We start from the raw sequence: 13,474 nt of genomic DNA on the forward strand, positions 1-13,474 counted from the left end.
CACAGAGCCCGACGCGGGGCTCGAACCCACGAACCGCGAGATCATGACCTAAGCAAAAGTCGGACGCTTAACTGACTAAGCCACCCAGGCGCTCCAATTTTAACTTTATTTTTAATGTTTTTTTAATGTTTGTTTCTTGAGAGAGAGAGAAAGTGTACACGCAAGCAGGGGAGGGACAGAGAGAGAGGGAGACACAGAATCTGAAGCAGGCTGTCATGACAGCTCAGAGCCCAATGCAGGACTCAAACTCATAGACCATGAAATCATGACTTGACTGACTGAGCCACCCAGTCACTCCTATATCATAATTTAAAAAAATTTTTTTTTAATGTTTTATTTATTTTTGAGAGAGAGAGAGACCACATGAGCAGGGGAGGGTCAGAGAGAGAGAGGGAGACACAGAATCCGAGGACAGGCTCCAGGCTCTGAGCTAGCTGTCAGCACAGAGCCTGACGCGGGGCTCGAACCCACAAACCATGAGATCATGACCTGAGCTGAAGCTGGACGCTCAACCAACTGAGCCACCCACGCACCCCTCTATATCATAATTTTTAAATGAATCTCCTATTAGTAGGCATATGAGGTATTTTATTTGTTTCCTATTCTGAATAATACTTTTCACTGAAAAGTATTGTAACTAAGTCGCAGTGTACTTCCATCAAATCATTTCCCAGAAGTGGAATTATAGGGTGAGAGAGTATATGAAGTTTCAAGGCTATTGTTTATTGTCCAGTGCCATTTAGAAATGTTGAACAATTTATACTCATTTTGTCACACCTGAGTGTATATGAGCAGTCTTAAATTTATGACTTTTTATAATCTGAAAGGGTAAACAATAACACCAGACATTGAAATAACAGCATTTATGGAATATACAGAATGTTTGGCAACTTAATTTTGATTTTCTCTTTCCCTTAAAAATCATAGGAAATTAATGTCTTATCAGCTATATTTAGAGTTTTGTAGCATTTAAGTCAGGCAAAATAACACATTAAATGTAAGTTCTTATATAAAAATATATCTGGGGCGCCTGGGTGGCTCAGTCGGTTAAGCGTCCGACTTTGGCTCAGATCATGATCTCACTGTTCGTGGGTTCAAGCCCCACATCGGGCTCTCTGCTGACAACCAGCTTGGAGTCTGGAGCCCGTTTCAGATTCTGTATATCCCTCTCTCTCTGACCCTCCCCTGCTCACGCTGTCTCTCTCTCTCTCTCTTTCTCAGAAATAAATAAAAAACACTTAAAAAATTAATTAAAAATATATCTAAACTTTGGGTTATTTTCTCTTTTTTATATTAAGGTGTTATTTAAAATAAAATGCTGTTTTAAGTGGAGAGTTTGATGAATTTTCATTGTTGTGTACAAATGTATAAACACCGTCACCATCACCTTCATCAAAGTTCAGAACAGTTTCCTCACCTAAGAAGTTTCTTCATAATCCTTTGCAGTTAATTCTTTCTCCCTAACTTCCTGACCCCTATTCCACCTGAGGCAACCACTTATTTGCCTTCTTTCGCTATAGTTTTGTTTTGGGATCATAAAGTGTATATGGTCTTTTGTTCTTTAGCTCATCATTTTTTGAGGTTTATTCGTATTGTTGCATGTATTAACATCTCATTCCTTTTCATTGTTGAGTAGTATTCCATAACATGGATATCCACAATTTGTTTCTTCACCAGTTGATGAACGCTTGAGTTGCTTCCAGTTTTGAACTATTTTTTTTCAAAAACAGTTTTTGCTGTAAGCATTTGCAACCACATCTTAGAACGGACATAGGGTTTTATTTCTTCTGGGTAAATACTTAACAAGTGGAATTTCTGGGTCATATGGTAATGTATATTTAACCTTATAAGATACTGTCATTCTTTTTTCCATTTTGCATGCCACCAGCAGTGTATGAGAGTTAATAGTTCCATATCCTCACCAACAGGATGTAGTCGTTTTAATTTCAGGCATCCCTGTTGGTATGTAGTGGTGTTTGTTGTTGATACTGGAAGCTTTGGATTTTAACCTCTATTTTTGAATGCCAGCATAGTTTGAAATAGTGGAAGTGAAATAACTATATTCCCTCTTTGTGAGAAATGAAGTGGGCTACGTAAGCATATGTTTAAATGATTACTGTGTAATTGAAGGCCTATCAAATATATGACAAGATTGTAGTAGCTTGGTGATGTACAGTTAAATTTAAGTGTCTTCCTACCCTTAGAAGGATAAGTTAATACTTTAATGTTTTTTTTGTACTAGTCTCGATCAGTGATTCATAGGAAAAGGGTTAAGTGAGTGACTCGGGTTGTTGAAAAGACTGGTGATTTAGGAATTTTGTGTTTCTGAGATTATGGCCCTAGAGTTCTGTAATTCTTCAGTAATTGATTTAGAAATTTTAGATGAATTCAAGGATTATATTTAAAAGAAATAGGATTATGAACAAATTATTTATTTATTTTTGTTCCTCTTTAGGACATTTTCATTCCATCTCCAAGTTTGGAAGAGCGATCAAATGATGGGAAGAAAGGTGGAGATTTGCATAGTTCATCTTTGACTGTTGAGTGTTCTAAAACTTCAGAGATAGAACCAAAGAATTCCATTGAGGATATTGGGCTCTCTTTGACAGGGGATTCTTGTAAGTTGATGCTTTCTACAAGTGAATATAGTCAGTCCCCAAAGATGGAGAGCTTGAGTTCCCACAGGATTGATGAAGATGGAGAAAACACACAGATTGAGGATACTGAACCCATGTCTCCAGTTCTTAATTCTAAACTTATTCCTGCTGAAAATGATAATACCCTAATGAATCCATCACAAGATGGCCAAGTAGAATTGAATCAGAAGGATAAAACAAAGGGAGGTGACACAGAAACCAGAGACGACATAAGTATTTTAGCCACTGGTTGCAAAGGCAGAGAAGAGACTGTAGCAGAAGATGTTTGTATTGATCTCACTTGTGATTCAGGAAGTCAGGCAGTTCCTTCTCCAGCTACTCGATCTGAGGCACTCTCTAGTGTGTTAGATCAGGAGGAAGCTATGGAAATTAAAGAACATCATCCAGAGGAGGGGTCTTCAGGGTCTGAGGTGGAGGAAATCCCTGAGACTCCTTGTGAAAGTCAAGGAGAGGAGCCCAAAGAAGAAAATATGGAGAGAGTGCCATTGCACCTTTCTCTGACTGAAACTCAGTCCCAAGGCTTGTGTTTTCCAAAGGAAATCCCAAAACAAGAATGCCAAGAAGCTATGGAAGTTGAAACCAGTGTGATTAGTATTGATTCCCCCCAGAAGATTCCAGTACTTGACCAAGAATTGGAACATAAGGATCAGGAGGCTTGGGAAGAAGCTACTTCAGAGGATTCAAGTGTTGTCATTGTAGATGTGAAGGAACCATCTCCCAGAGTTGATGTTTCTTCTGAACCTTTAGAGGGAGTGGAGAAATGCTCAGATTCCCAGTCGTGGGAGGATGATGCTCCGGAAATAGAAGCATGTGCTGAGAATAGAGCTGACACCCAGGAAGAAAAGAGTGCAGAATATGAAAGGGATGTGAAATCAGTGACTGCAGAAAAGGAACCTATAGTGGTTCACTCCCTACAGCCTCCCTTGACTTCAGTGAGAGCAGATGATGCTCTGAGACCTGACCAGGAAATGCAGCAGGCTGAACCTCAAGAGAAAACTGGTAACTCATTACCAAAAGACTCAGAAATAGCTAATGTAAAGCAGCTGGGCCCAGGTGTAGATGCCCAGCAGCTGGAGAAAGCCTCTGCCCATGCTTCACAAAGCTTCTGTGAAAGCTCTAGTGGTGAGTGTGCTTGTAAATTGTTCTGTGTTTCCAACCAAATTATAATTTGGAATAGAAGGTAGGAGAGTACTGTGCTAATGGACTGGTTACTCTGAAAATTAACTTGGGATTATGTTTATGAAGAGCCATAATTGGGAAATAAGGAAATTTGCATTATATTTTTCTTTTAGAGCTGTAATTGTGGAATCATCTGAAGTCTATCAGCTTTATAACTCAGGAGTAATCAATATGAATTTTCTAATTATTTAGAAATTGTAACAATCTGGTGTTTTTTACTTGGGTCCTAACCTTGCTCATATTTTTATATTTTGACAGTTACCTTGAAATATAAGGATTTTTTTGGATTATCCTATATAGTAAAATATTCAGAACTCTGTTAAAGAGTGTTTTGTTACTGATTTTTTTTCCTCTCTATGGGCAGTAGGTAAAGTTTCTTAATTTGGGTCAACATACATACATCTTAAACCTTAAATGTGAAAGGGCATCTGGGTGGCTCAGACTATTGAGATTCTGACTTTGGCTCAGGTCATGATCTCATGGTTTGTGAGTTCAAGCCCTACATTGGGCTTTCTCCTATCAGCTTGTCAGTGCAGAGCCCTCTTCAGATCATCTGTCCCTCTCTGTCTGCCCCTCCCCTGCTTGCACTCTCCCCCAAAATAACAAAATATTAAAAAACAGAAACAAAACAAAAAAACCCTTAAACTGGAATTGATATTAGTCTATGTTCTTTAGCTATTTTACCAAAGACCAGAATGAGAATACTTTCTAAATGCCCAGATTTAGTATAATTTAAAAACAAAACAATATCTTAAGTACAGAAAAATAAAGACAAAATACAAATTTAAGAAAACAAGCCTCTAGGTATATTGAAGTGAGAAACAGTATTTGGGCAGCATCATAGCTATAAGTATGGCTGATCAGACCTTTTCATGTTTCTGAAACAGTCCCAAGTTAATACTTCTTTTCTAGGTGTGATTATTAGTAGTACTTTTTTTGTTGTTGTTGTTAACTTTCAAAATTGCCCCTATTCATTAGGTTTTATATTCAGGATTTTAAAGTCTTTTTTAGAACAAGAAATTATTATATTTGGAAGGAAGATAAAGGTTATGGGTTCATTCTCTTCTTTCTAAAATCATGGCTAGTTAATAATGGAGGTGGAACTAGAACCTAGGTCTCCTGATTCTGAAGTCTATGTTTTTTCTCTTGTAAAACTATGTAATAGAGTTTCTTTTTTTTTTTTTTAATGTTTTTATTTATTTCTAGGAGAGAGAGAGAGAGAGAGACAGCGTGAGCAGGGGAGGGTCAGAGAGAGAGGGAGTCACAGACTGAAATAGGCTCCAGGCTCTGAGCTGGCAGTCAGCACAGAGCCCGACGCGGGGCTCGAACCCACGAACCGCGAGATCATGACCTAAGCGAAAGTTGGACGCTTAACCGACTAAGCCACCCAGGCGCCCCAAGTTTCTTTGAATCTGACAAACTATGGCAAAGAACTATCTGAATGATCTAATATTCTGTATTGTTGAATATTTTTGTGATTGTTTTAGATGTAACTACTGTTACTGACCTAGGCTAAGAAAGCATTAGGACCTATAGATTGTTTAATATGGTTACTTAGGAGTATTTTTTATTTATCTTAGCACTTCCATGCAAAAGAAGCTTCTAAAACATTGGGATATTTGTTGTATCATTTTAACATGAATTCTTGCTCCGTGAATTCTTGCTTACACCATTAATTGGCAGGGCCAGCTCTTTATTTTAGTAGACACTGTGATAGTAAAAAACTTATTTTACTAGTCTTTTATCTAGATTGTTGAAAATACTAGTAAGTTGTTTTCTGCTTCAAGATTTTAGTTTTTGAGCCAAACAACTAAAAACAGTGAAGACAGTGTTTGGACTGTTAGAGAATTAGTCTTAAAGTGAATCATTCAGAAGAGCATTGCTGGAAAAAAGGAAAAAATTATTCTGTACTTAAAATACAGTTGTTTAGTTGCTAAAGCTTAAGAGACTAATTTAAATGAGAGTAACCTAAAAAGTTAATGGTTCTTTAGCCTGGAAAGACAAAATGAAAGATAATGAATTCGTTGAGTCCTAGGTTTGTTCATTAGATTCCTATATGGTAAAGTTAGAAGGGTTACTTCTGTTTTTGTTACTAGCTTTATTGATTAAAAAAAAAGATACATGCTTAATTGTAAAAGTTCAAACAGTACAAAAGAGGGGAGAGGGGATTGGGGGAGAAAAGGAGAGAATCACTGTTAAGTGCCTATATGGATAGATAACTTGGAGCCATGAGACATTGTCTTCAGACATCTGTTTAAGGAAACTTCTTGAACTTTAAAGTACAAATTTAGAAAGATGGTACTTGGAAACCTAGCCTTATTCAATATAGAATACATTTTTGATAGGTTGATTACAGGAAAAATTGTGACAAGTACAGTAAGTCTTTAATTAAATCCACAAGAGGTAGTCTATGATAGGTTAATCATGATCAGGGAAGCTAGATATGTTTTGTGCTCTAACTCTAACCTTTACTGGCTTGCTTTATGAATATCATCCTAATTAGATGTTAATGTCAGAGGCAGACTTTCAGGGTAAAGTGTTTATGCATGAAGTGGCCTAGTATAGGAATTCTTATATTTTTAACTGGATGACTTTTAATCAGTTGTTAAAAAGTGACCGGTTCTTCTTTTGAGCACAGAACAAGATAAAGTGGGTTGTAGATTGTAACAAAAAGTTAGAAGTAAGGGATACCTTCCTGACTTTAAAAGTTTTTTAAATATTGCTTTGGACTAAGGAATTTTCTTTTCCTTTAAAAAATTATTTTTTAAATGTTTTATTTATTTCTGAGAGAGAGAGAGCGTGAGTAGGGGAGGGTCAGAGAGAGAGGGAGACACAATGTGAAACAGACTCTAGGCTCTGAGCTGTCAGCATAGAGCCCGATGCAGGGCCTGAACCCATGAACCGTGAGATCATGACTTGAGCCGAAGTTGGATGCTTAACCGATTGAACCACCCAGGCGCCCCTGGACTAATGAATTTTCTAAAGTACCTTAGTAATAAAGACACCCACTTAGCTAGTTTGATGATTGATATTAAGTTTCCTTTTGTTCATTGCTTTCTTAATAGATTGGTATGCTGGCATACAATAGGATAGCCCATGATAATCTGGGATAGCAAGAAGGGACTTGTTAATTTAAGCATTAAGTGTGCTAGATGTCAGAGAAAGAATTAAATATGTGGAAAAGTCTAGTATCAGAGGTTAAAATACTGTTTTGCAGGACGGTGATAACTTGATTAGTGGTGTCTTTCGTATGAGTTGAACAAAAGCAGAGAAAGGGGAAAACATTTGTAGGACATTGAATAGAGGCTTTCTGAATATGAATAATTAAAGACTAGAAATATAGGCTGCTACTAGTTAATTGAATGCTGATTAAAGGGTTAGAAATTTATCTTCTGGTGGAAACCTTGGCATTTTGATAAGACGCCAGCATGTTCAAATATTTTATATGAATGTTGCTTTCGTTGTGTGCAGAAAGAATTGGGGGTTGGAGAAGATGGGAGACTTCTGGCAAAGAAATTGATAGGCTCTTGTAATAATCCAGGAATGATTCATTGAAGGACCAGATAAGGAGTGCAGTTTTGCCTATAAAATTAGATTCATTTTTCCATTTGGTTGTAGTAATGCAGCTGGGTCAGTGGTGCTCAAATAATTTTTCTTAAGTACTATCTAGTGTTGTGCAAAGGAAACCCTGTTACAGGAAATAATGTTTGGTAGGTAATTCATGCTTGCATGTTACATTTTCCTGTTATGGTATGACATAGAAGGAAGTACTTGAGGATTTCGTACATTCATATAGATTTTCTTTAATGTTTGTTTTTGGGAGAGAGGAGAGAGGGCGCATGTGCACGTAAGCAGGGGGGAGGCAGAGAGAATCCGCAGTAGGCTTCACGTCAACAGCACAGAACCCCACGCGGAGCTTGATCCCACTGACTGTGAGATCATGATATGAGCCGAAATCAGGAGTCAGACACTGACTGACTGAGCTGCCCAGGAGCCCCCACATAGATTTTCAAAAGTCTACATGGTCAGTCATAATATGAGGGATGGTTCCTGTCAAGAGAGCAGTGCAGTGCAGGTGATTGTTCTAGGAACCAAAATTCTGTAAAATATATCTTTGCAATGTTTGATGTTTTTTGAGACTTTTTTTTTTTTTACTTTTTAGTTTCTGTATCTCTTTTAAGTTCTTCTTTATTAACCTAAAGGACTTGTTATTTAAGTTAATTGCCAGAGAATGAAACCTTATCTACCTGACCCATTTCTCTTTCTGTTACTGAGCATGTATACTTTTCACCCTTTATTTCTAAAGTTGATTTCATTTTCTCTCTTCATCCCTTCAGGTTACTAATTCATTTTCTCTTACATGTAGATATAAGAGATGTTTTTTGTTTTTTTGTGACTTTGAAGAAAAAAGTCTCAAAGTGCTTCATATGAAAGATAATAAAAGATAGAAGTGGAGTGGAAAAAGATGAAAAGAGAAAAATGTGGTATTATAAGAAATTAACTTGGTTTTCATCCAGTGCCTGGTACACAGCTCCAAAAATCCTTGTAATTTCCTAAGTGATAGGAATACCTTTAAAAAATTTTTTTTGTTGTTTATTTTTGAGACACAGAAAGAACATGAGCAGGGAAGGGCAGAGAGAGAGGGAGACACAGAATCTGAAAAAGGCTTCAGGCTCGGAGCTGTCAGCACAGAACACAGAACCCAATGTGGGGCTTGAACCCACTAACCCACTAACCGTGAGATATGACCTGAGCCAAAGTAGGACACTTAACCGACTGAGCTATCCAGGCACCCTGGGGGAATGCCTTTTGTTATTCATAATAAACCCTTTCAAACACCTCTGTCTTTTTGGCAGTGAAGTGATTTAGGGTGGGATCCCTACATAGCCTCAGGACCCAGGCTGTTCCCAGGAAGACAAAATGATTAGAGGGTTGAAACTTTCACTTTTACCCACCCTCCTCCTGGAAGGAAGGGCTGGAGATTAAAGCTTAATAAAATCTCTTGAACAACAAGATTTAATAAGGGTCCACCCAAGTTGTAATGAGCCTCCGGAGTGTAGGTATCTCAAGGCTCTTGAGGGGACTTGCAAGGGGACTGAAGCTCTTGCTGTCACAACACTTCTGGACCTCACCCTGTGTACTGCTTCATTTGGCTGTTCATCTATGTCCTTCATAATAAATTGGTAAATGTAAGTAAGTGTTTCTCCGAGTACTGTAAGCAGCTCTTCTAGGTTAATCAGACCTGAGGGAGGAGGTTGTGGGACCCTCAAAGTATAGCCATTTGATGAGAAACACAGATAACACCTTGGCCTTGTTTTTTTTTTTTTTTTTTTTTAACTTGGCCTTGTGATTGGCATCTGAAGTGGGGGCATTCTTCTGGGACTGATGCCATCTCCCCGTAGATAGTGTCAGAAGTGAATGATACCAGTCAGTTTCTGCTGAGAATTGGATAATTGCTTGGTGGTGTTGGGATACACATTGGGCAAAATGTTTGCAAAGGAGTAGAGACTGGGTATGCCAGATTATAGCTATTTTGAGCCATCACAGAAAAGTAAGTACAGATTTTCAGATGTTAGGTTTAAGAGGAGCAGTCTAGCACAGTTCTTTTTTTTCCTCCCAAACTTAGTCACTTTATTAAAAGAGATAATTAGGAAATCAGAAAATGTGATTTTTTAAAAAAAAAATGTTTATTTTGAGAGAGAGAGAGAGAGAGAGACAGAGTATGTGTGTGTGTCTGTGTATGCAGAAACTGCGAGGTTGGGGGGGGCGGGGTTGGAGAGAGAGGAAGAGAGAAAATTCCAAGCAGGCTCCGTGCTGTCAGTGCAGAGCCTGACTGAGATCATGACCTAACCCAAAATCAGGAGTTGGATGCTTAACTGACTGAGACACCCAGATGCCCCCAGAAAATGTCATTTTGGCAGTTCGCTAATTTTGATTAGTAAAAAATTTGGAACCAAAACCTAGTTAAATATAAAGTTTTATATCTTGACAAATTGTTACGTTTATATTAATTTATTGATGACTAGCCAAAATGGGTACACTGGGAATGCTCATATATGTGGGATTTACCATTGTGCAGGCATTTATGTGTGACTATTAGTATTATGGTCTAGAAGGAATGTATTTCATGTTCCTTTTGACCTCATGTTCCTCAGGCCCTCTAAACTTTGGGCTTCCTCTATTTGTCTGTTATCTGGTGTTTACGTTGTGTTAGACCTATTGTTGGCTACAACCAGAGCACAGAGAATAATAGGAAATTGGTTGGGAGGCCTGGTGAGGTGGGTTGGGAATGAGGCTGATTTGGGGAGCAAGGGAAAAGAATAATTAAAATACTTCTCACTTTCACTTTCTTCTTATACTTCTGTTTTGGTTTCTTTTTTGTTTATTTTTAATTTTTTTTTTTTACCCCCTCCAGAAACTCCATTTCATTTCACTTTGCCTAAAGAAGGTGATATTATCCCACCATTGACTGGTGCAACTCCACCTCTTATTGGTCACCTAAAACTGGAGCCCAAGAGACACAGTACTCCTATTGGTGAGTGACTAAAATGTAATGATATTTAAAGCAGAATTTCTGAGATACCATTCTTATGCAAGTGATTCTTTTAAATCTGAGGAGTTGGGCCTTCCTGATAAGGTTGGTTTTGTCTTAGGAGGAATAAGGTTGTGATATTTGATTCCAAGAGTTTACTCCTGGAAGATACTTAGTGGTAATGAGAAAAAAGAAAGGGTGGAGGGAAGGAAGGGAGAGAATATAAGGATTTTATTCTATTAGTTGCAAGGCAATAGAATCGAGTGCTAAGCAATGATATAGAGCTATTTTTAGAAGGAAGGGACAGCAAATAGGGTAGAAGTACTATTTATTCAGTACCCCAGCTATCAGTCTACTACTTGACAGGGCAGGGACACTTAGATCCTCCTTCCATCAGGCAGCCAGTAGTCTTCTGCATTAACCTATTTGTTTTCTCTAGTCAGTGCTGGGAGGTAACAGTCATGCCGTCTGGAGTCTCCTGCTACCTATGCCTGATGCTGGCAGATGTGGGTTGGCTGAGGGCTCATGCAGCATCCTTTGTCCAGATGCAGAAGTGGAACTGAATCCTGTTGCTCCTCTTAAGACCAGGTGTCAAAACTAGTGTGTAGTTGTTGATACTGTGACAGGATCTATCCTAGGAATCCTCCTTCAATCCTGCAGAGCGGTGGAGCCAAACAGGCAACTTGGTGACCGTAAATTGTAGTTTTTCATGTTTGTATTTTAGTGGTTTTTCTTTCTTCCTCCTGCCCCCCTCTTTCAGGCATTAGCAACTATCCAGAAAGCACCATAGCAACCAGTGATGTCATGTCTGAAAGCATGGTGGAGACCAATGATCCTATACTTGAGAATGAAAAAGGAAATCCTGGGGCTGCCCCAGAGGTGGATGATAAACTGTGTCTAAGAATGAAACTGGTCACTCCTGAGACCGAGACAAGTGAAGAGTCTTTGCAGTTTAGTTTGGAAAGTAAGTTTTATTTTATGTCAGTCTTGGGCAATTAGTAGCTCCAAATCATATGAGAAGTATTAGTTATCTTTTTCCTAGTTATAATGATTAATACTTCTATAATTATAAATGTATTTTTAAAGTCACTCTCATAGACCTAATTCTTTGCTTTCAGGTAGTCACTGTCATGTTACTGAAGATGCTTCATTTTAAATCTTTGGTGCTGCTTATTTCTCTTTATTAAACCTGTATATAATGTAATTGGTTTCAGGGTGCCTGGGTGGCTCAGTCAGTTAAGCATCTGACTTTGGCTCAGGTCATGATCTCATGGTTCGTGGGTTCGAGCCCTGCGTCGTTGGGTTCTGTGCTAACAGCTAGCTCAGAGCCTGGAGCTTGCTTCAGATTCTGTCTCTCTCTTTCTCTCTCTCTGACCCTCCCCTGCTCACGCTATCTCTCTCTCTCTCTCAGAAATAAATAAAACATTAAAAAAAAAATAAAGTAATTGGTTTCCATATTCAGAAACAGTTCAGAAGAAGGTAGAAAATGTAGGATTGTGGATTCACACTCTAGGCCTGTGCTGACTATTTCTCACATTACTTGGATGTTGTTGGGTGTGGCTAGAATACAGAGAAGGTACGAACAAGGGAGATTGCAAAGATCCAGATTTGGAAATGCCTTTTACATGATGCTGAAACACTGAAGAATTATAGGCAAGGGAATAATATCAAATTTGCTTTTTTAAAAGTCTGAGCTGAGTGTTTAAAAACTTCATGCCTTTGTGCTTTATTTCTCACATGGCCTTCCCATTTCCTATTCTCCTGCTTGGAAAACTCAGTCTTTGTTTAACCAGAAGGTAGGGTTTTTAGTAGTGGAGATGGAGATGAGGGGATCAGTATGAGAGGTGAATAGTAGAATTGAAAGAACCTTGGGACCAGTTGAATATGGAAGTAAGAGGGTTGAATATGGAAGTAAGAGGGAGGGGGAAGAAATGCAGAATGAATCCACATCTGAATTTAGTTTTCATGATAGCACTCCAAAGTAGATCTCCTTATTTCCAGACACAGAGGTTTTAAAGTTATATGCATAAGATCGCAATAATTGCAAAGAGGCAGTCTCAGAGTTTGAGTCAGATCTGACACCAAAGTTTATAATTTTTCCACTAGGTAGTTTGGAAATGCTGTTTAATGGAGTTAGAACAGGAAGAACTCATAAAAGAGATGGGAAAGGAAGCTTATGGGCAGGAGAATTACAAAAAGATAATGTCAGACGTAAAAGCAAGTGTCTAATAAGGTATATCTGAAAATGTACATTGGATTTGGCAGTTAGGATCCGTTTGTTGACTCTATCAAGAACTATTCCAGTGTAGTGCTTTGGGTGGGAGTTAATACTGAAGTTAATTGAGAAGTAATAGGAAGAAGCAGCAGCAAGCGTATTGGACTCTTGAGAAGTTTATGTGAGAAAGGAGGAAAAAACATGCTAACTTAAAGATTGGAGATGTTTTCATTTTTATACCTAAACAGAGAGAGACCTAAGCAGTTTATAGGCTGAGAGAAAGTCTCCAAAAGAGAGATGGATTAAAAAATGAGGGAATAAGGGGAAACAGTTAATGGATCAAAACCCTGATGGAGTTGGGAGAGGAAGCTTTCAAAGACTACAGGCAGAATCGTGGACTTGAATAAGAAGGGCCTCTCATTCCCTAGAGACCAAAGAAAAGAAATTTTAGCTAATATACTTGGAGTACTTCTGATACTCTAGGCATCTGGAGTAAAATTCCAGGCATTTTACATGTATAGCTCATTGAATCTCACAACAAACCTGTGAACTAAGTTCTGTTAACTAGAGTCAAACAGCTAGTAAATGGGGTAGTCTGAATTTAAAGTCGTTTTTTAAAAGTATTTTTTAATGTTTATTTTTGAGAGGGAGAGAGAGAGCAAGCAAGTGTGAGCATGAATAGGGGAGGGGCAGTGAGGGAGACACAGAATCTGAAGCAGGCTCCAGGCTCCCAGCTGTCAGCACAGCCTGACACAGGGCTCAAACTCATGACCCACAAGGCATGCATGACTTGAGCTAAAGTCACACACTTAACCTACTGAGCCACCCAGGCGTCCCAGTTAAGAACCCAGGGGCATGCCTGGCTGGCTCAGTTGGAAGAGCACATGACTC

At 38.5% G+C, this 13,474-nt stretch overlaps 1 protein-coding gene across 7 annotated transcripts in view; it reads left to right on the forward strand.

The window, feature by feature from the left end:
- TP53BP1 (tumor protein p53 binding protein 1) overlaps positions 1-13,474 on the forward strand; it is a 72,177-nt gene that overhangs the window by 26,868 nt on the left and 31,835 nt on the right. For all 7 annotated transcript variants that reach the window (XM_077764559.1, XM_077764555.1, XM_077764558.1 and 4 more), the window contains exons 12-14: positions 2,456-3,779; positions 10,252-10,371; positions 11,129-11,332. In XM_077764559.1, the coding sequence (XP_077620685.1) occupies positions 2,456-3,779; positions 10,252-10,371; positions 11,129-11,332 (1,648 nt within the window). The remainder of the gene's footprint in view (positions 1-2,455; positions 3,780-10,251; positions 10,372-11,128; positions 11,333-13,474) is intronic.

This window comes from Crocuta crocuta, unplaced genomic scaffold (assembly GCF_008692635.1).
Source record: "Crocuta crocuta isolate KB4526 unplaced genomic scaffold, BGI_CrCroc_1.0 scaffold102, whole genome shotgun sequence".
NCBI classification, from domain to species: domain Eukaryota; kingdom Metazoa; phylum Chordata; class Mammalia; order Carnivora; family Hyaenidae; genus Crocuta; species Crocuta crocuta.